Source organism: Oncorhynchus clarkii, chromosome 16, assembly GCF_045791955.1.
Source record: "Oncorhynchus clarkii lewisi isolate Uvic-CL-2024 chromosome 16, UVic_Ocla_1.0, whole genome shotgun sequence".
NCBI classification, from domain to species: domain Eukaryota; kingdom Metazoa; phylum Chordata; class Actinopteri; order Salmoniformes; family Salmonidae; genus Oncorhynchus; species Oncorhynchus clarkii.
Window position 1 is genome coordinate 1,309,158 of NC_092162.1, and position 20,115 is coordinate 1,329,272.

At 45.5% G+C, this 20,115-nt stretch overlaps 1 protein-coding gene across 1 annotated transcript in view; it reads left to right on the forward strand.

Moving 5' to 3' along the window:
- The window catches only part of LOC139367856 (lysosomal trafficking regulator), a 231,284-nt gene that overhangs the window by 174,004 nt on the left and 37,165 nt on the right, over nt 1-20,115 (forward strand). The window contains exons 45-55 of the mRNA XM_071106189.1: nt 2,002-2,147; nt 5,098-5,259; nt 5,399-5,454; nt 5,529-5,681; nt 8,870-9,114; nt 9,244-9,310; nt 9,424-9,580; nt 11,313-11,453; nt 16,768-16,985; nt 17,208-17,438; nt 18,043-18,232. Of these exons, the coding sequence (XP_070962290.1) occupies nt 2,002-2,147; nt 5,098-5,259; nt 5,399-5,454; nt 5,529-5,681; nt 8,870-9,114; nt 9,244-9,310; nt 9,424-9,580; nt 11,313-11,453; nt 16,768-16,985; nt 17,208-17,438; nt 18,043-18,232 (1,766 nt within the window). The remainder of the gene's footprint in view (nt 1-2,001; nt 2,148-5,097; nt 5,260-5,398; nt 5,455-5,528; nt 5,682-8,869; nt 9,115-9,243; nt 9,311-9,423; nt 9,581-11,312; nt 11,454-16,767; nt 16,986-17,207; nt 17,439-18,042; nt 18,233-20,115) is intronic.

Sequence of the window (20,115 nt, forward strand, 5' to 3'; positions counted from 1 at the left end):
TGAGTACTGGGGGAGGGGGGGAGTTACACTGAACAACTCACACAGGACTGGTGAGTACTGGGGGAGGGGAGTTACACTGAACAACTCACACAGGACTGGTGAGTACTGGGGGGGGGGGTTACACTGAACAACTCACACAGGACCGGTGAGTACTGGGGGAGGGGGGTTACACTGAACAACTCACACAGGACTGGTGAGTACTGGGGGAGGGGGGGAGTTACACTGAACAACTCACACAGGACTGGTGAGTACTGGGGGAGGGGAGTTACACTGAACAACTCACACAGGACTGGTGAGTACTGGGGGAGGGGGGGAGTTACACTGAACAACTCACACAGGACTGGTGAGTACTGGGGGAGGGGGGGAGTTACACTGAACAACTCACACAGGACTGGTGAGTACTGGGGGAGGGGGGGAGTTACACTGAACAACTCACACAGGACTGGTGAGTACTGGGGGAGGGGGGGAGTTACACTGAACAACTCACACAGGACTGGTGAGTACTGGGGGAGGGGGGGAGTTACACTGAACAACTCACACAGGACTGGTGAGTACTGGGGGAGGGGGGGAGTTACACTGAACAACTCACACAGGACCGGTGAGTACTGGGGGAGGGGAGTTACACTGAACAACTCACACAGAACTGGTGAGTACTGGGGGAGGGGGGTTACACTGAACAACTCACACACGACCGGCGAGTACTGGGGGGGGGGTTACACTGAACAACTCACACACGACCGGCGAGTACTGGGGGGGGGTTACACTGAACAACTCACACACGACCGGTGAGTACTGGGGAGGAGGGGGGTTACACTGAACAACTCACACACGACCGGTGAGTACTGGGGAGGAGGGGGGTTACACTGAACAACTCACACTGGTGAGTACTGGGAGTCTCCCACATAGAGTTAAACACAGCAATATCCATTATTCCCCTTTGATGCAGAATAGGGGAGATTAAGAACCATGCACAATTATTCCTATCCGGCTCAAAAGACCATAAAAAAATGACTATCATGTAACAATATGCTATGAATGACTTGTTTACTGTTCTAATAATGTTGGTAACCAGTTTATAATGTTGGTAACCAGTTAATAATGTTGGTAATCAGTTTATAATGTTGGTAACCAGTTTATAATGTTGGGAACCAGTTTATAATGTTGGTAATCAGTTTATAATGTTGGTAATCAGTTTATAATGTTGGTAATCAGTTTATAATGTTGGTAATCAGTTTATAATGTTGGTAACCAGTTTATAATGTTGGGAACCAGTTTATAATGTTGGTAATCAGTTTATAATGTTGGTAACCAGTTTATAATGTTGTGAACCAGTTTATAATGTTGGTAACCAGTTTATAATGTTGGTAACCAGTTTATAATGTTGGTAACCAGTTTATAATGTTGGGAACCAGTTTATAATAGAATGACTTGTTTACTGTTCTAATAATGTTGGTAACCAGTTTATAATGTTGGTAACCAGTTTATAATGTTGGGAACCAGTTTATAATAGAATGACTTGTTTACTGTTCTAATAATGTTGGTAACCAGTTTATAATGTTGGTCACCAGTTTATAATGTTGGTAACCAGTTTATAATGTTGGGAACCAGTTTATAATAGAATGACTTGTTTACTGTTCTAATAATGTTGGTAACCAGTTTATAATGTTGGTCACCAGTTTATAATGTTGGTAACCAGTTTATAATGTTGGTAACCAGTTTATAATATAATGACTTGTTTACTGTTCTAATAATGTTGGTAACCAGTTTATAATGTTGGTGACCAGTTTATAATAGAATTACTTGTTTACTGTTCTAATAATGTTGGGAACCAGTTTATAATATAATGACTTGTTATCTGTTCTGATAATGTTGGTAACCAGTTTATAATGTTGGGAACCACTTTATAATATAATGACTTGTTGCTAATACTATTTCCTGTGTATTTCAGTGCTGTGTGGTATGACCAGACTTGTTGCTAATACTATTTCCTGTGTATTTCAGTGCTGTGTGGTATGACCAGACGTCGTACCCGACCTCCTGGCAGCTAGACCCTACAGAGGGACCCAACAGGGAGAGAAGACGGCTGCAGAGGTGTTACCTCACCATCCCCAACAAGTACCTGCTCAAAGACCGACGCAAGCCAGACGGTACTGTGACCCTAACCCATAACCCTAACCCCTAACCCTCACCCCTAACCCTCACCCCTAACCCCTAACCCTCACCATCCCCAACAAGTACCTGCTCAAAGACCGACGCAAGCCAGACGGTACTGTGACCCTAACCCATAACCCTAACCCATAACCCTCACCCCTAACCCTCACCCCTAACCCTCACCCCTAACCCCTAACCCTCACCATCCCCAACAAGTACCTGCTCAAAGACCGACGCAAGCCAGACGGTACTGTGACCCTAACCCATAACCCTAACCCATAACCCTCACCCCTAACCCTCACCCCTAACCCTCACCCCGAACCCCTAACCCTCACCATCCCCAACAAGTACCTGCTCAAAGACCGACGCAAGCCAGACGGTACTGTGACCCTCACCCATAACCCTCACCCGTAACCCCTAACCCATAACCCTCACCCCTAACCCTCACCATCCCCAACAAGTACCTGCTCAAAGACCGACGCAAGCCAGACGGTACTGTAACCCTCACCCCTAACCCATAACCCCTCACCCCTAACCCATAACCCTCACCCGTAACCCCTCACCCCTAACCCCTAACCCTCACCATCCCCAACAAGTACCTGCTCAAAGACCGACGCAAGCCAGACGGTACTGTGACCCTAACCCTCACCCCTAACCCTCACCCCTAACCCATAACCCTCACCCCTAACCCTCACCCGGAACCCCTAACCCTCACCCCTAACCCATAACCCCTCACCCCTAACCCTCACCCGTAACCCCTAACCCTCACCCGTAACCCCTAACCCTCACCCATAACCCTCACCCGTAACCCCTAACCCTCACCCCTAACCCCTAACCCTCACCATCCCCAACAAGTACCTGCTCAAAGACGCAAGCCAGACGGTACTGTGACCCTAACCCTCACCCCTAACCCTAACCCATAACCCTCACCCATAACCCTCACCCGTAACCCCTCACCCCTAACCCCTCACCAGTAACCCCTAACCCCTCACCCCTAACCCTCACCCATAACCCGTAACCCATAACCCTCACCCGTAACCCCTCACCCCTAACCCATAACCCCTCACCCCTAACCCTCACCCGTAACCCATAACCCTCACCCGTAACCCCTAACCCCTCACCCGTAACCCCTCACCCCTAACCCTCACCCGTAACCCATAACCCTCACCCGTAACCCCTAACCCTCACCCCTAACCCTCACCATCCCCAACAAGTACCTGCTCAAAGACCGACGCAAGCCAGACGGTACTGTGACCCTAACCCATAACCCTCACCCGTAACCCCTAACCCTCACCCCTAACCCATAACCCATAACCCTAACCCCTAACCCTCACCTGTAACCCCTAACCCATAACCCTCACCCATAACCCCTAACCCTCACCATCCCCAACAAGTACCTGCTCAAAGACCGACGCAAGCCAGACGGTACTGTGACCCTCACCCATAACCCTCACCCGTAACCCCTAACCCATAACCCTCACCCCTAACCCTCACCATCCCCAACAACTACCTGCTCAAAGACCGACGCAAGCCAGACGGTCCTGTGACCCTCACCCCTAACCCTCACCCCTAACCCCTAACCCTCACCCCTAACCCATAACCCCTCACCCCTAACCCATAACCCTCACCCGTAACCCCTCACCCCTGACCCCTAACCCTCACCATCCCCAACAAGTACCTGCTCAAAGACCGACGCAAGCCAGACGGTACTGTGACCCTAACCCTCACCCCTAACCCTCACCCATAACCCTCACCCCTAACCCTCACCCGGAACCCCTAACCCTCACCCCTAACCCATAACCCCTAACCCATAACCCTCACCCATAACCCTCACCCGTAACCCCTAACCCTCACCCCTAACCCCTAACCCTCACCATCCCCAACAAGTACCTGCTCAAAGACGCAAGCCAGACGGTACTGTGACCCTAACCCTCACCCCTAACCCATAACCCTCATCCATAACCCTTTACCCGTAACCCATAACCCTCACCCGTAACCCCTCACCCCTAACCCCTCACCCATAACCCTCATCCATAACCCTTTACCCGTAACCCATAACCCTCACCCCTAACCCCTCACCCCTAACCCCTCACCCCTAACCCTCACCCATAACCCGTAACCCATAACCCTCACCCGTAACCCCTAACCCTCACCCCTAACCCATAACCCCTCACCCCTCACCCGTAACCCATAACCCTCACCCGTAACCCCTCACCCCTAACCCCTCACCCGTAACCCCTAACCCCTCACCCCTCACCCGTAACCCATAACCCTCACCCGTAACCCCTAACCCTCACCCCTAACCCTCACCATCCCCAACAAGTACCTGCTCAAAGACCGACGCAAGCCAGACGGTACTGTGACCCTAACCCATAACCCTCACCCGTAACCCCTAACCCTCACCCCTAACCCATAACCCATAACCCCTAACCCTCACCTGTAACCCATAACCCTCACCCATAACCCCTAACCCTCACCATCCCCAACAAGTACCTGCTCAAAGACCGACGCAAGCCAGACGTACATTTTAAAATATAATAAGTCTGATCTTCAGCACCACTAGGGATGACATCCTAACAGCTGCAAAAAAAGAGCTTTTCATGTTTTCCTTCATTTTCGCTTTTGAGAGCACTATCTGGAAACCCGCTATGAATCCAGCCTATCGATCCCGTCTGCCTGCTCCCGTCTGCCTGCTCCCGTCTGCCTGCTCCCGTCTGCCTGCTCCCGTCTGGCTGATCCCGACCGGCTGATCCCGTCTGACTCTGCCTGTCTGACCGACCATGTCTGTCTGTCTATCTGCCTGTCTGACCGACCATGTCTGTCTGTCTATCTGCCTGTCTGACCCTGTCTGTCTGACCCTGTCTGTCTGCCCCTGCCTGTCTGCCCCTGTCTATCTGCCTGTCTGACCCTGCCTGTCTGACCCTCTCTGTCTGTCTGACCTTTCAGACCCAGCAGCGCGGGCTCCACTGTCCTTCCTGTTTGAGGATAAGACCCACTCCTCCTTCTCCTCCACGGTGAAAGACAAGGCCACCAGCGAACCAATCAGATTCACCAGACGCTGCATCAGTGTTGCTCCCTCTAGAGAGACCTCTGGGGAGCTGCTGCTGGGTAAGGGACCACACACACACCACCTCCTAGCTTTATTGTCCAGTGAGTTTGTTCTGGACAAGGTCCCATTCAGGCTGCCTAAGGCTCTATTTCCTGGTGTGTACTCTTACTCACACAGTGACCTTTTGACCCCTCACAGGGAAGTCTGGGATGTACTTTGTGGAGGATAACGCAGCTGACGCCCATGACAACCAGGTAACCCTCTCTCTACACCTGTGCATTTAGAACAGAGATAGTGATGTTGTTGCTCACTGTGTGTGTTGTGACAGAGTGTCCACGGGGAGACGGAGGCAGCGTCATTCTCCTGGACCTATGAGGAGATTAAGGAGGTCCATAAGAGGTGGTGGCAGCTCAGAGACAACGCTGTAGAGATCTTCCTCACCAACGGACGGACTCTCCTGCTGGCCTTCCACACCACCAAGGTAGGGTGGACTAAAGAGCACAGGGTCTCCTGCTACCCTTCCACACCACCAAGGTAGGGTGGACTAAAGGGCACAGGGTCTCCTGTTACCCTTCCACACCACCAAGGTAGGGTGGACTAAAGAGCACAGGGTCTCCTGCTACCCTTCCACACCACCAAGGTAGGGTGGACTAAAGGGCACAGGGTCTCCTGCTACCCTTCCACACCACCAAGGTAGGGTGGACTACAGAGCACAGGGTCTCCTGCTGGCCTTCCACACCACCAAGGTAGGGTGGACTACAGAGCACAGGGTCTCCTGCTACCCTTCCACACCACCAAGGTAGGGTGGACTACAGAGCACAGGGTCTCCTGCTGGCCTTCCACACCACCAAGGTAGGGTGGACTAAAGAGCACAGGGTCTCCTGCTACCCTTCCACACCACCAAGGTAGGGTGGACTAAAGGGCACAGGGTCTCCTGCTACCCTTCCACACCACCAAGGTAGGGTGGACTAAAGAGCACAGGGTCTCCTGCTACCCTTCCACACCACCAAGGTAGGGTGGACTAAAGAGCACAGGGTCTCCTGCTGGCCTTCCACACCAGGGTTGATAGTTCAACATCTCCCCATCTTTTGTAGATGTGTCTTTGTTCTTTATTTCTACTGAACACAAATATAAAAACGCAACATGTAAAGTGTTGGTCTCATGTTTCAAGAGTTGGAATAAAATATCCCAGAAATGTTCCATATGTACAAAAAGCTTGTTTCTCTAAAATGTTGGGCACAAATGTGTTTACATCCCTGTTTAGTGAGCATTTCTCCTTTGCCAAGATAATCCATCAGCCTGACAGGTGTGGCATATCAAGAAGCTGATTAAACAGCATGATCATTACACATGTTCACCTTGTGCTGGGGACAATAAAAGGCCACTCTAAAATGTGCAATTTTGTCACAAACAATACCACAGATGTCTCAAATTTTGAGGGAGAATACAATTGACATGCTGACTGCAGGAATGTCCATCAGAGATGTTGCCAGATAATGTAATGTTCATTTCTCTACCATAAGCCGCCTCCGTCGTTTTAGAGAATTTGGCAATACGTCGAACCGGCTTCACAACCGCGTGTATGGAGTCGTGTGGGCGAGCGATTTGCTGACGTCAACGTTGTGAACAGAGTGCCCCGTGGTGGTGGTGGTGGTGGTGGGGTTATGGTATGGGCAGGCATAGCTACGGACAATGAATACAATTGCATTTTACCGATGGCGATTTGAATGCATAACAATACCGTGACGAGATCCTGAGGCCCAGTTTTTTATGGTTTCTGTACAACAGATGTACAGTTGAAGTCAGAAGTTTACATACATGTATGTTGGAGTCATTAAAACTTGTTTTTCAACCACTCCACACATTTCTTGTTAACAAACTATAGTTTTGGCAAGTCGGTTAGGACATCTACTTTGTGCATGACACAAGTAATTTTTCCATCAATTGTTTACAGACATTATTTCACTTATAATTCACTGTATCACAATTCTAGTGCGTCAGAAGTTAACATACACTAAGTTGAATGTGCCTTTAAACAGCTTGGAAAATTCCAGAAAATTATGTCATGCTAGAAGCTGATAATAAGCTAATTAATATCTTTGAGTCAATTGGAGGGGTACCTGTGGATGTATTTCAAGGCCTACCTTCAAACTCAGTGCCTCTTTACTTGACATCATGGGGAAATCAAAAGAAATCAGCCAAGACCTCAGAAACAAATTGTAGACCTCCACAAGTCTGGTTCTTCCTTGGGAGCAATTTCCAAACGCCTAAAGGTACTACGTTCATCTGTACAAACAATAGGACGCAAGTATAAACACCATGGGACCACGCAGCCGTCATACCCCTCAGGAAGGAGACGCGTTCTGTCTCCTAGAGATAAATGTACTTTGGTGCGAAAAGTGCAAATCAATCCCAGAACAACAGCAATGGACCTTGTGAAGATGCTGGAGAAAACAGGTACTAAAGTATCTAGTATATCCACAGTAAAAATGAGTCCTATATCGACATAACCTGAAAGGCCGCACAGCAAGGAAGAAGCCACTGCTCCAAAACAGCCATAAAAAAGCCAGACTACGGTTTGCAACTGCACATGGGGACAAAGATCGTACTTTTTGGAGAAATGTCCTCTGGTCAGATGAAACAAAAATATAACTTTTTGGCCATAATGACCATCGTTATGTTTGGAGGAAAAAGGGGGGAGGCTTGCAAGCCGAAGAACACCATCCCAACCATGAAGTACGGGGGTGGCAGCATCATGTTGTGGGGGTGCTTTGCTGCAGGAGGGACTGGTGCACTTCACAAAATAGATGGCATCATGAGGCAAGAAAATTATGTGTATATATTGAAGCAACATCTCAAGACATCAGTCAGGAAGTTAAAGCTTGGTCGCAAATGGGTCTTCCAAATGGACAATACTTCCAAAGTTGTGGCAAAATGGCTTACGGACAACAAAGTCAAGGTATTGGAGTGGCCATCACAAAGCCCTGACCTCAATCCTATAGAAAATTTGTGGGCAGATCTGAAAAAGCATGTGTGAGCAAGGAGGCCTACAAACCTGACTCAGTTACACCAGCTTGTGGAAGGCTACCCAAAACGTTTGACCCAAGTTAGACAATTTAAAGGCAATGCTACCAAATACTAATTGAGTGTATGTAAACTTATGATCCACTGGGAATGTGATGAAAGAAATAAAAGCTGAAATAAATCATTCTCCCTACTATTATTCTGACATTTCACATTCTTAAAAAAAAGTGGTGATCCTAACTGACCTAAGACAGGGAACATTTACTAGGATTAAATGTCAGGAATTGTGAAAAACTGAGTTTAAAATGTATTTGGCTAAGGTGAATGTCAACTTCCAACTTCAACTGTACATATTGTTTACTGTCCCAGTCATGTTCTAATCCATAAATAAATCCATGAATGTATTTAATTTGACTGATTTCTTTATGAAATGTAACTCGGTAAATTTAATTCAATTGTTGCATGTTGCATTTTTTTTTGTTCAGTATGTAATATCCTGGCTAGCATTTTGTAGCATGTAGCAATGCTAGTGGAAAGTGATTGTATCAGCTAGCATAGCATAACACAATACTGAGCTGCAGCTAGCTAAAAAGTGATGGCTTAAGTATTTCACATGCAATAAAACTAGATTTTACATTTCCGTAGTTCCGTGATGACGTGTACCACAACATCCTGACCTCCGACCTCCCCAACCTCCTGGAGTATGGTAACATCACGGCGTTAACACACCTGTGGGGCTCGGGGCAGATCAGTAACTTTGAGTACTTGACGCACCTCAACAAACACTCTGGGCGGAGCTTCAACGACCTGATGCAGTACCCTGTCTTCCCCTTCATACTGAAGGACTACATCTCAGAGACACTGGACCTGGGGGACAGCTCCATCTACAGGTCAGTTGTAGTACTAACACGGTTAGCTAAGGGTCAGTGTTATAACGAACCAACGTGTTAATTGGACCAAAGAAAAACAGAGAACAGGAAGTTTGACCTTTTCATTCTCTCTTTTTGGACTGTTTTCAGGAACCTGAACAAGCCCATAGCAGTCCAGTCTAAAGAGAAGGAGGATCGCTATGTGGACAATTATAAGGTGAACAGCTCAATGCAGCCTTACTGTGTTACTGCTTCTCTTGGATACGAGGTCAGTTTTTCAACTGTATTCATTACACACGTCGCATAAACTGGAGTTTCTACCTCTTCCAGTATCTAGAGGAGGAGTATCGTAAGGGAGCGCATGATGACGACCCCATGCCTCCTGTCCAGCCGTACCATTACGGATCTCACTACTCCAACTCTGGCACTGTACTACACTTCCTGGTTCGCATGCCTCCATTCACCAAGATGTTCCTGGCCTACCAGGGTAAGACACCCACACAGATGTGTACTTCTAATGTAGCTCTCTTCTTTTAGGAATAACTATTTTCATTCAGCAGCATATAAAAGATCACTGCCATCTGTATTGTGTTATTAGCATGATCCTGAGGCTGATCACTGCCATCTGTATTGTGTTATGATCCTGAGGCTGATCACTGCCATCTGTATTGTGTTATGATCCTGAGGCTGATCACTGCCATCTGTATTGTGTTATTAGCATGATCCTGAGGCTGATCACTGCCATCTGTATTGTGTTATGATCCTGAGGCTGATCACTGCCATCTGTATTGTGTTATGATCCTGAGGCTGATCACTGCCATCTGTATTGTGTTATGAGGCTGAGGCTGATCACTGCCATCTGTATTGTGTTATGATCCTGAGGCTGATCACTGCCATCTGTATTGTGTTATGATCCTGAGGCTGATCACTGCCATCTGTATTGTGTTATGATCCTGAGGCTGATCACTGCCATCTGTATTGTGTTATGATCCTGAGGCTGATCACTGCCATCTGTATTGTGTTATTAGCATGATCCTGAGGCTGATCACTGCCATCTGTATTGTGTTATTAGCATGATCCTGAGGCTGATCACTGCCATCTGTATTGTGTTATGATCCTGAGGCTGATCACTGCCATCTGTATTGTGTTATGATCCTGAGGCTGATCACTGCCATCTGTATTGTGTTATGAGGCTGGGGCTGATCACTGCCATCTGTATTGTGTTATTAGCATGAGGCTGAGGCTGATCACTGCCATCTGTATTGTGTTATTAGCATGAGGCTGAGGCTGATCACTGCCATCTGTGTTGTGTTATTAGCATGAGGCTGAGGCTGATCACTGCCATCTGTATTGTGTTATGATCCTGAGGCTGATCACTGCCATCTGTATTGTGTTATGATCCTGAGGCTGATCACTGCCATCTGTATTGTGTTATGAGGCTGGGGCTGATCACTGCCATCTGTATTGTGTTATTAGCATGAGGCTGAGGCTGATCACTGCCATCTGTATTGTGTTATTAGCATGAGGCTGAGGCTGATCACTGCCATCTGTGTTGTGTTATTAGCATGAGGCTGAGGCTGATCACTGCCATCTGTATTGTGTTATTAGCATGATCCTGAGGCTGATCACTGCCATCTGTATTGTGTTATTAGCATGATCCTGAGGCTGATTACTGCCATCTGTATTGTGTTATTAGCATGATCCTGAGGCTGATCACTGCCATCTGTATTGTGTTATTAGCATGATCCTGAGGCTGTTGTAGCGCCGTGTTCTGAGAACAACATCCTGATCTAACTAAGACTGATCTGATCCAATGGCTGGCATGCATCAAAGACTTCCTCTGATAGGCTTTCTCTCCCCCTTTTCACACTCAAACTTCTCTCTATCCTTCTGACTCCCCTCTCTTCTCCTCTTCCATTTATCTTCCTCTCAACCTCTCGTCCTGCTCCTCTCTGACTCCCCCCTCTTCTCCCTTTCCATATCTCTTCCTCTCTACCTCTCATCCAGTTTCTCTCTTCCTCTGCTCTTGTCTTTCTAATGCTCTTCCTCCGAAGCCTCTCATCTTCGTTGATAGAAGTGTAATTGAATTCAGAAGCGGTGGTTCACAAGGCAATGAAAGGAAGCCTGCTCATTCACCAAGATAAAGACACTGTGTTGGTCCTGTATCATCAGAACACAGGTTTAATTAGTGTGTGTGTTTGTGTGTGTGTGTGTTGCAGACCAGAGCTTTGATATCCCTGACCGGACGTTCCACTCTATGAATACAACATGGCGTCTCTCCTCATTCGAGAGCATGACTGACGTCAAGGAGCTAATACCAGAGTTCTTTTACCTCCCGGAGTTCCTGGTCAACAGAGAGGGTAGGATTATAGACCACACACACAGACCTCTGTAACACAAAGAGTGCTTGCCAGAGTTATATTACCTCTCAGAGTTCCTCGTCAACTGAGAGGGGAAAGACGATATGATAATGGTGCCGGAAGGGATGGCTGCCATTTACGAGGTCCTAGCTATTATTATTTATTTTTTTCCCACATTTTTTGTAACTTATTTTGTACATCATGTTGCTGCTACCGTGTCTTATGACCGAAAAGAGCTTCTGGACGTCAGAACAGCGATTACTCACGTCGAACTGGACAACAATTTTTCTTTAATGAGTCTGACCTTGAAAGATATACTCCTTTGTCGAGACAAGGCCCAAATCCCTGTCATCAGCGTGAAGAAAATACAGAGAAAAGGGGAGGGCGGGGTGTCTTGTAAGAATTTGCCGGCGAGTAGGTAGTTGGAATCATTGGAAAACAAACTGTACGATCTACAATTAAGACTATTCTACCAACGGGGCATTCAAATCTAATATCTTATGTTTCACCGAGACGTGGCTGAACGACGACACAGATAATATTGATCTGGCTGGCTTCTCAGGACAGAGCAGCTACGTCAGTCAGGGGCGGGGGTGTGTCTTTGTCAATAACACAGGGTGTGTCTTTGTCAATAACACAGGGTGTGTCTTTGTCAATAACACAGGGTGTGTCTTTGTCAATGTCTAATATTAAAGAAGTATTGCGGTTCTGTTCGCCTGAGGTAGAATACCTCATGATAAGCTGTAGACCACACTATCTACCAAGAGGAGTTCTCATCTATATTATTCGTAGCTGTCTATTTACCACCACAAACCGATGCTGGCGCTAAGACTCCACTCAATGAGCTGTGTAAGGTCATAACCAAACAAGAAAATGCTCATCCAGGAGCGGTGCTCCTAGTGGCCGGGGACTTTATTGCAGGGAAACTTAAATCTGTTTTACCTCATTTCTACCAGCATGTCAAATGTGGAACCAGAGGGAAAAAACTCTAGACCTCCTTTACTCCACACAGAGACGCATAAAGCTCTCCCTCGCCCTCCATTTGGCAAATCTGACCATAATTATATCCTCCTGATTCCTGCTTACAAGCAAAAATTAAAGCAGGAAGTACCAGTGACTCGCTCAATACGGAAGTGGTCAGATGACGCGGATGCTAACCTACAGGACAGTTTTGCTAGCACAGACTGGAATCTGTTCCGGGATTCTTCCAATGGCATTGGGGAGAGACCAGTCACCAGCTTCATCAATAAATGCATTGACAATGTATTTCCCACAGTGACTGTACGTACCTATCCCAACCAGAAGGCATGGATTACAGGCAACATCTGCACTGAGCTAAAGGCTAATGCTGCCGCTTTCAAGGAGTGGGACAATAATCTGGATGCTTATAGGAAATCCTGCTATGCCCACAGATTAACCATCGAACAGGGAAAACGTTGATACAGGAATAAGATTTATTCATACTACACCGGCTCTGACGCTTGTTGGATGTGGCAGAGCTTGAAAACCATTACAGACTACAAAGAAAAACTCAGCCACGAGCTGCCCTGTGACGCGAGCCTACCAGACGAGCTTAATGCCTTTCTATGCTCGCTTCGTGGCAAGCAACACTGAAGCATGCATGAGAGCACCAGCTGTTCCGGACGACTGTGTGATCACGTCCGTAGCCAATGTGAGCAAGACCTTTAACTTCTTATGGGCAGGTAGCGTCCCACCTGGCCAGAGTGCAAAATACTAAATTCAAATATTTAACATTATTGGAAATATGTGTTACACATCAAAATAAAGCTTAATTTGTTAATCCAGCCGCTGTGTCAGATTTCAAAAAGGCTTTATGGCGAAAGCTCACCATGCGATTATCTGAGGACAGCACCCCATCAAACAAACACATTAAAATAATTTTTCAACCAGGCAGGTGCGACACAAAAGTCAAAAATTGCGATATAGTTAATTCCTTTGAAGATCTTCTTCTGTTGGCACTCCAAAATGTCCCAGAAACATCACAAATAGTCCTTTTGTTCGATAATGTCCTTTATGTCCCAAAAATGTCAATTTATTTGGCGAATTTGATTCCAAAACACAACAGTTTTAACTCGCCCAACATGCCTACATAGTATCTAATAAGATACCTGTGCCTAATCCAACCTCCGGTACCCTAAAATGAAAATAATCGATCAAATTTAAGACTGAATAAACTGTTTCTAATACCGAATAAAAACAATGTGGAGCGCGCTCCTGTTCACCTGCATCAAAACAGTAGACTCCACCTGGAGTGACACTTACAATGAATAGGACTACTTCTTCATTTCTCAAAAGAAAAACATAAAACAATTTCTAAAGACTGTTGACATCTAGTGGAAGCCATAGGAACTGCAACCAGGCTCCTAATAATAAGGGTGTCCCATAGAAACCTATTGGAAAATCCTATGACCTCAATAGACCTTTTTTCCCCTGGAAGGTTTGTCCTCTGGGTTTTGCCTGCCAAATCAGTTATGTTATACTCACAGACATTATGTTAACAGTTGTAGAAACGTTAGTGTTTTCTATCCAAATCTACCAATGATATGCATATCCTAGTAACAGGCAATTTACTTTGGGCACACTTTTCATCCGGAAGTGTAAATACTGCCCCCTACCCAAGAGAGGTTAAACAGGTCAACATTCACAAAGCCGCGGGGCCAGACAGATTACCAGGACGTGTACGCAGAACATACCAACTGGCAAGTGTCTTAACTGACATTTTCAACCTCTCGCTGACCGAGTCTCTAATACCTACATGTTTCAAGCAGACCACCATAGTCCCTGTGCCCAAGAAAGTGAAGGTAACCTGTAACCTTAAATGTTTACCGACCCGTAGCACTCACGTTGGTAGACATGAAGTGCTTTGAAAGGCTGGTCATGGCTCACGTCAACTCCATCATGCCGGAAACCCTAGACCCAGTCCAATTCGCCCCAACAGATCCACAAATGATACAATCTCAATCACGCTCCACACTGCCTTTTCCCACCTGGACAAAAGGAACACCTATGTGAGAATGCTAATCATTGACTACAGCTCAGCATTCAACACCATAGTGCCCACAAAGCTCATCACTAAGCTAAGGAACCTGGGACTAAACACCTCCCTTTGCACCTGGATCCTGGACTTCCTGACGGGCCGCCCCCAGGTGCTAAGGGTAGGTAACAACACGTCTGCCATGCTGATCCTTAACACTGGGGGCCCTCAGGGGTGTGTACTTAGTCCCCTCCTGTACTCCCTGTTCACCCACAACTGCATGGCCAAGCACGACTCCAACACCATCATTAAGTTTTCTAATGACACAACAGTGGTAGGCCTGATCGCTGACAACAATGAGACGGCCTATAGGGAGGAGGTCAGAGAACTGGCAGTGTGGTGCCAGGACAACAACCTCAATGTGAGCAAGACAAAGGAGCTGATCGTGGATTATAGGAAAAGGAGGGCCGAACAGGCCCCCATTAACATCGATGGGGCTGAAGTGGAGCAGGTTGAGAGTTTCAAGTTCCTTTGTGTCCACATCACCAATGAACTATCATGGTCCGAACACACCACGACAGTCGTGAAGAGGGCACAACAACACTTTGTCCCCCTCAGGAGACTGAAAAGATTTGGCATGGGTTCCCAGATCCTCAAAAAGTTCTACAGCTGCACCTTCGAGAGCATCCTGGCCGGTTGCATCACAGCCTGGTATGGCAACTGCTCGGCATCCAACCGTAAGGCGCTACAGAGGGTAGTGCGTACGGCCCAGTACATCACTGGGGCCAAGCCTCCTGCCATGTAGGATATATACTAGGCGGTGTCAGAGGAAAGCCCTGAAAATGGTGAAAGACTCCAGTCACCCAAGTCATAGTCTGTTCTCTCTGCTACCGCACGGCAAGCAGTGCCGGAGCGTGAAGTTGAGGTACAAAAGGCTCCTTAACAGATTCTTCCCCCAAGCCATAAGACTGCTGAACAACGAATCAAGATGGCCACCCGGACCATTTACATTGACCCCACCCTCCTTTTGTTTTTACACTGCTGCTACTCGCTGTTTATTATCTATGCACAGGCACTTTACAAAGGACCTCGTCTAACCTCTACCCCCAGCCTCTGTATATAGCCTCGTTATTGTTATGTCATTTTCTTGTGTAACTTTTATTTATTTTATTTTCATTTTTGTTTATTTAGTACATATTTTCTTAACTCTATTTCTTGAACTGCGTTGTTGGTTAAGGGTTTGTAAAGTAAGCATTTCACTAAGGTTGTATTCGGAGCATGTGACAAATTCCATTTGATTTGATCCATAATCTTTGGTTGTTTAGTAAAGGTATTCCCAAACTGGGGTATGCACACTCGTTGGCACCAAGGAACTTTTTCTCGCCTGAATGATGTGAATCGAGGATTACAGGGACTCCGCAACTATGTTCAATGTGCGGTACAAAGTTGAGGCTATGATTAGGAAGTTGTAGCTCTTCTCTGCCGGCATGAACAAGGACAAGCTGAAGTTTAAGAGGGTGTGAACGATGCTTACTGGGTGTAGAAAAAGAAGAGCTCTCCAGTAGGAACCAAAACATTTCAAAGGCCATTTTACAAGCTACAAGTTGATCAACTTTCAAAGCAGAATTACTTTCCCATTGTTCCTCAACTGTAGTGTTTGATGTAAAATGTTCTAGCTCAGAGTCTCTACTTTTATCTAATGTAAAAAAAAAACACAATTTCAAATTTTGCTACATAAGACCCAATCGAGCCGGTTGGTCACATATTAGCAGTAGACGCCCATATTAGCAGTAAGGAATGTTTTACAGTAGACGCCCATAATAGCAGGAGGAATGTTTTACAGTAGACGCCCATATTAGCAGTAAGGAATGTTTTACAGTAGACGCCCATATTAGCAGTAAGGAATGTTTTACAGTAGACGCCCATATTAGCAGTAAGGAATGTTTTACAGTAGACGCCCATATTAGCAGTAAGGAATGTTTTACAGTAGACGCCCATATTAGCAGTAAGGAATGTTTTACAGTAGACGCCCATATTAGCAGTAAGGAATGTTTTACAGTAGACGCCCATATTAGCAGTAAGGAATGTTTTACAGTAGACGCCCATATTAGCAGTAAGGAATGTTTTACAGTAGACCCCCATATTAGCAGTAAGGAATGTTTTACAGTAGACGCCCATATTAGCAGTAAGGAATGTTTTACAGTAGAAGCCCATATTAGCAGTAAGGAATGTTTTACAGTAGACACCCATATTAGCAGTAAGGATTGTTTTACAGTAGTCCTCCTCTCCTCTTTCCAATGTGTCTCTGTCTTCCTCCAGGTTTCGACTTTGGTGTGCGTCAAAACAGTGAGCGTGTGAACCACGTCAACCTGCCACCCTGGGCGCGGAACGACCCTCGCCTCTTCATCCTGATCCACCGCCAGGCCCTGGAGTCAGACCAGGTCTCTCAGACCCTCTGTCAGTGGATTGACCTGGTGTTTGGGTTGAAACAGAAAGGAAAGCCAGCTGTACATGCCATCAACGTATTCCACCCTGCTGTGAGTAGCTGTTTATGCCTGGGCCATATATATCCCACCGAACGGAAGGGAACAGAGAGGGCCTGGATTTGGACCCCAAAAAACAAATTAACATTGTGTTTTTGGTTTACCGTTGCAAAACATTTTTGTGTGTGAGCATGACCTTGGACAAGAAGAGACATCGGCTTGTATTTTAACCGTTTGACAAGTTTGTCAAGTTGATTTGTCTCCCCTCGTCCGTAGACATATTTCGGTATGGACGTGTCGTCAGTGGAGGACCCGGTGCAGCGGCGTGCTTTGGAGACCATGATCAAGACGTACGGACAGACGCCCAGACAGCTGTTCTCTGCATCCCACATCAGCAGAGCTGGACCCAGACTCATTATGGAGGGAGAGCTTCCCGCTGCCATGGGCCTCCTGGTGCAGCTGGCCTTCAGAGAGACCAGGGAACAGGTCAAAGATATAGTTTACCCGGTAGGTTAAAGGTCAGGTTAGGGGTTAGGGTCAGGTGTTACAGCCTCCTGGTGCAGCTGGCCTTCAGAGAGACCAGGCTCATCCAATGGGTTTTGAGAAGGAGACAAGGAGAGAGGACGCGAGGAGTATGCAATTGAGATCTTCCCATAGTTTACCCGATAGGTCAAAGTTCAAACTGGAGAGTTATGGGGGGCGGCAGGTAGCCTAGTGGTTAGAGGGGAGGGGCGGCAGGTAGCCTAGTGATTAGAGTGTTGGGCCAGTAAGGTTGCTCGATCGAATCCCGAGCTGACAAGGTACAAATCTGTCGTTCTGCCCCTGAACAAGGCAGTTAACCCACTGTTCCTAGGCCGTCATTGTAAATAAGAATTTGTTCTTAACTGACTTGCCAAGTTAAATGTTAATTAAAGGTTTGTTCTTTTTAATAAATGGAGAAGTGTATGGTAGTCTCCCTGAAACAGTTGTTGCTATGTGGACTTTACTACATGACAATTTAATTGAAGTGAAATAATATGAATCTGGGTGGGCTATGCAGTGCTGTTGAATAATCATCCTCTCTCTCTCTCTCTCCCTTCCTCTTCCGCCTCTCTTCCCTCCCCCTCCCCAGAGTCCCCTGTCCTGGATCAAGGGCCTGAAGTGGGGTGAGTATGTGGGCTCCCCCAGCTCTCCAGACCCTGCAGTGTGTTTCAGCCAGCCCCATGGAGAGAGGTTTGGGTCTCTACTGGCTCTCCCTACCAGAGCCATCTGTGGACTGTCACGCAACTTCTGTCTCATGATGATCTACAGCAAGGAACAAGGTGACAAATATACTAGGAACAAGGTGACACATTATATTATACTAGGAACAAGGTGACACATTATATTATACTAGGAACAAGGTGACACATTATATTATACTAGGAACAAGGTGACACATTATATTATACTAGGAACAAGGTGACACATTATATTATACTGGGAACAAGGTGACACATTATATTATACTAGGAACAAGGTGATACATTATATTATACTAGGAACAAGGTGATACATTATATTATACTGGGAACAAGGTGACACATTATATTATACTAGGAACAAGGTGACACATTATATTATACTGGGAACAAGGTGACACATTATATTATACTGGGAACAAGGTGACACATTATATTATACTAGGAACAAGGTGACACATTATATTATACTAGGAACAAGGTGACACATTATATTATACTAGGAACAAGGTGACACATTATATTATACTGGGAACAAGGTGACACATTATATTATACTGGGAACAAGGTGACACATTATATTATACTAGGAACAAGGTGACACATATTATACTGGGAACAAGGTGACACATTATATTATACTAGGAACAAGGTGACACATATTATACTGGGAACAAGGTGACACATTATATTATACTAGGAACAAGGTGACACATTATATTATACTGGGTACAAGGTGACACATTATATTATACTAGGAACAAGGTGACACATATTATACTGGGAACAAGGTGACACATTATATTATACTAGGAACAAGGTGACACATTATATTATACTAGGAACAAGGTGACACATTATATTATACTGGGAACAAGGTGACACATTATATTATACTGGGAACAAGGTGACACATTATACTAGGAACAAGGTGACACATTATATTATACTAGGAATAAGGTGACACATTATATTATACTGGGAACAAGGTGACACATTATATTATACTAGGAACAAGGTGACACATTATATTAGGAACAAGGTGACACATTATATTAGGAACAAGGTGATACATTATATTATACTAGGAACAAGGTGACACATTATATTATACTAGGAACAAGGTGACACATTATATTATACTGGGAACAAGGTGACACATTATATTATACTGGGAACAAGGTGACACATTATATTATACTAGGAACAAGGTGACACATTATATTATACTGGGAACAAGGTGACACATTATATTATACTAGGAACAAGGTGACACATTATATTATACTAGGAACAAGGTGACACATATTATACTGGGAACAAGGTGACACATTATATTATACTAGGAACAAGGTGACACATTATATTATACTGGGAACAAGGTGACACATTATATTATACTAGGAACAAGGTGACACATATTATACTGGGAACAAGGTGACACATTATATTATACTAGGAACAAGGTGACACATTATATTATACTGGGAACAAGGTGACACATTATATTATACTGGGAACAAGGTGACACATTATATTATACTAGGAACAAGGTGACACATTATATTAGGAACAAGGTGACACATTATATTATACTGGGAACAAGGTGACACATTATATTATACTAGGAACAAGGTGATACATTATATTATACTAGGAACAAGGTGACACATTATATTAGGAACAAGGTGATACATTATATTATACTAGGAACAAGGTGACACATTATATTATACTAGGAACAAGGTGATACATTATATTATACTGGGAACAAGGTGACACATTATATTATACTGGGAACAAGGTGACACATTATATTATACTGGGAACAAGGTGACACATTATATTATACTAGGAACAAGGTGACACATTATATTATACTGGGAACAAGGTGACACATTATATTATACTGGGAACAAGGTGATACATTATATTATACTAGGAACAAGGTGACACATTATATT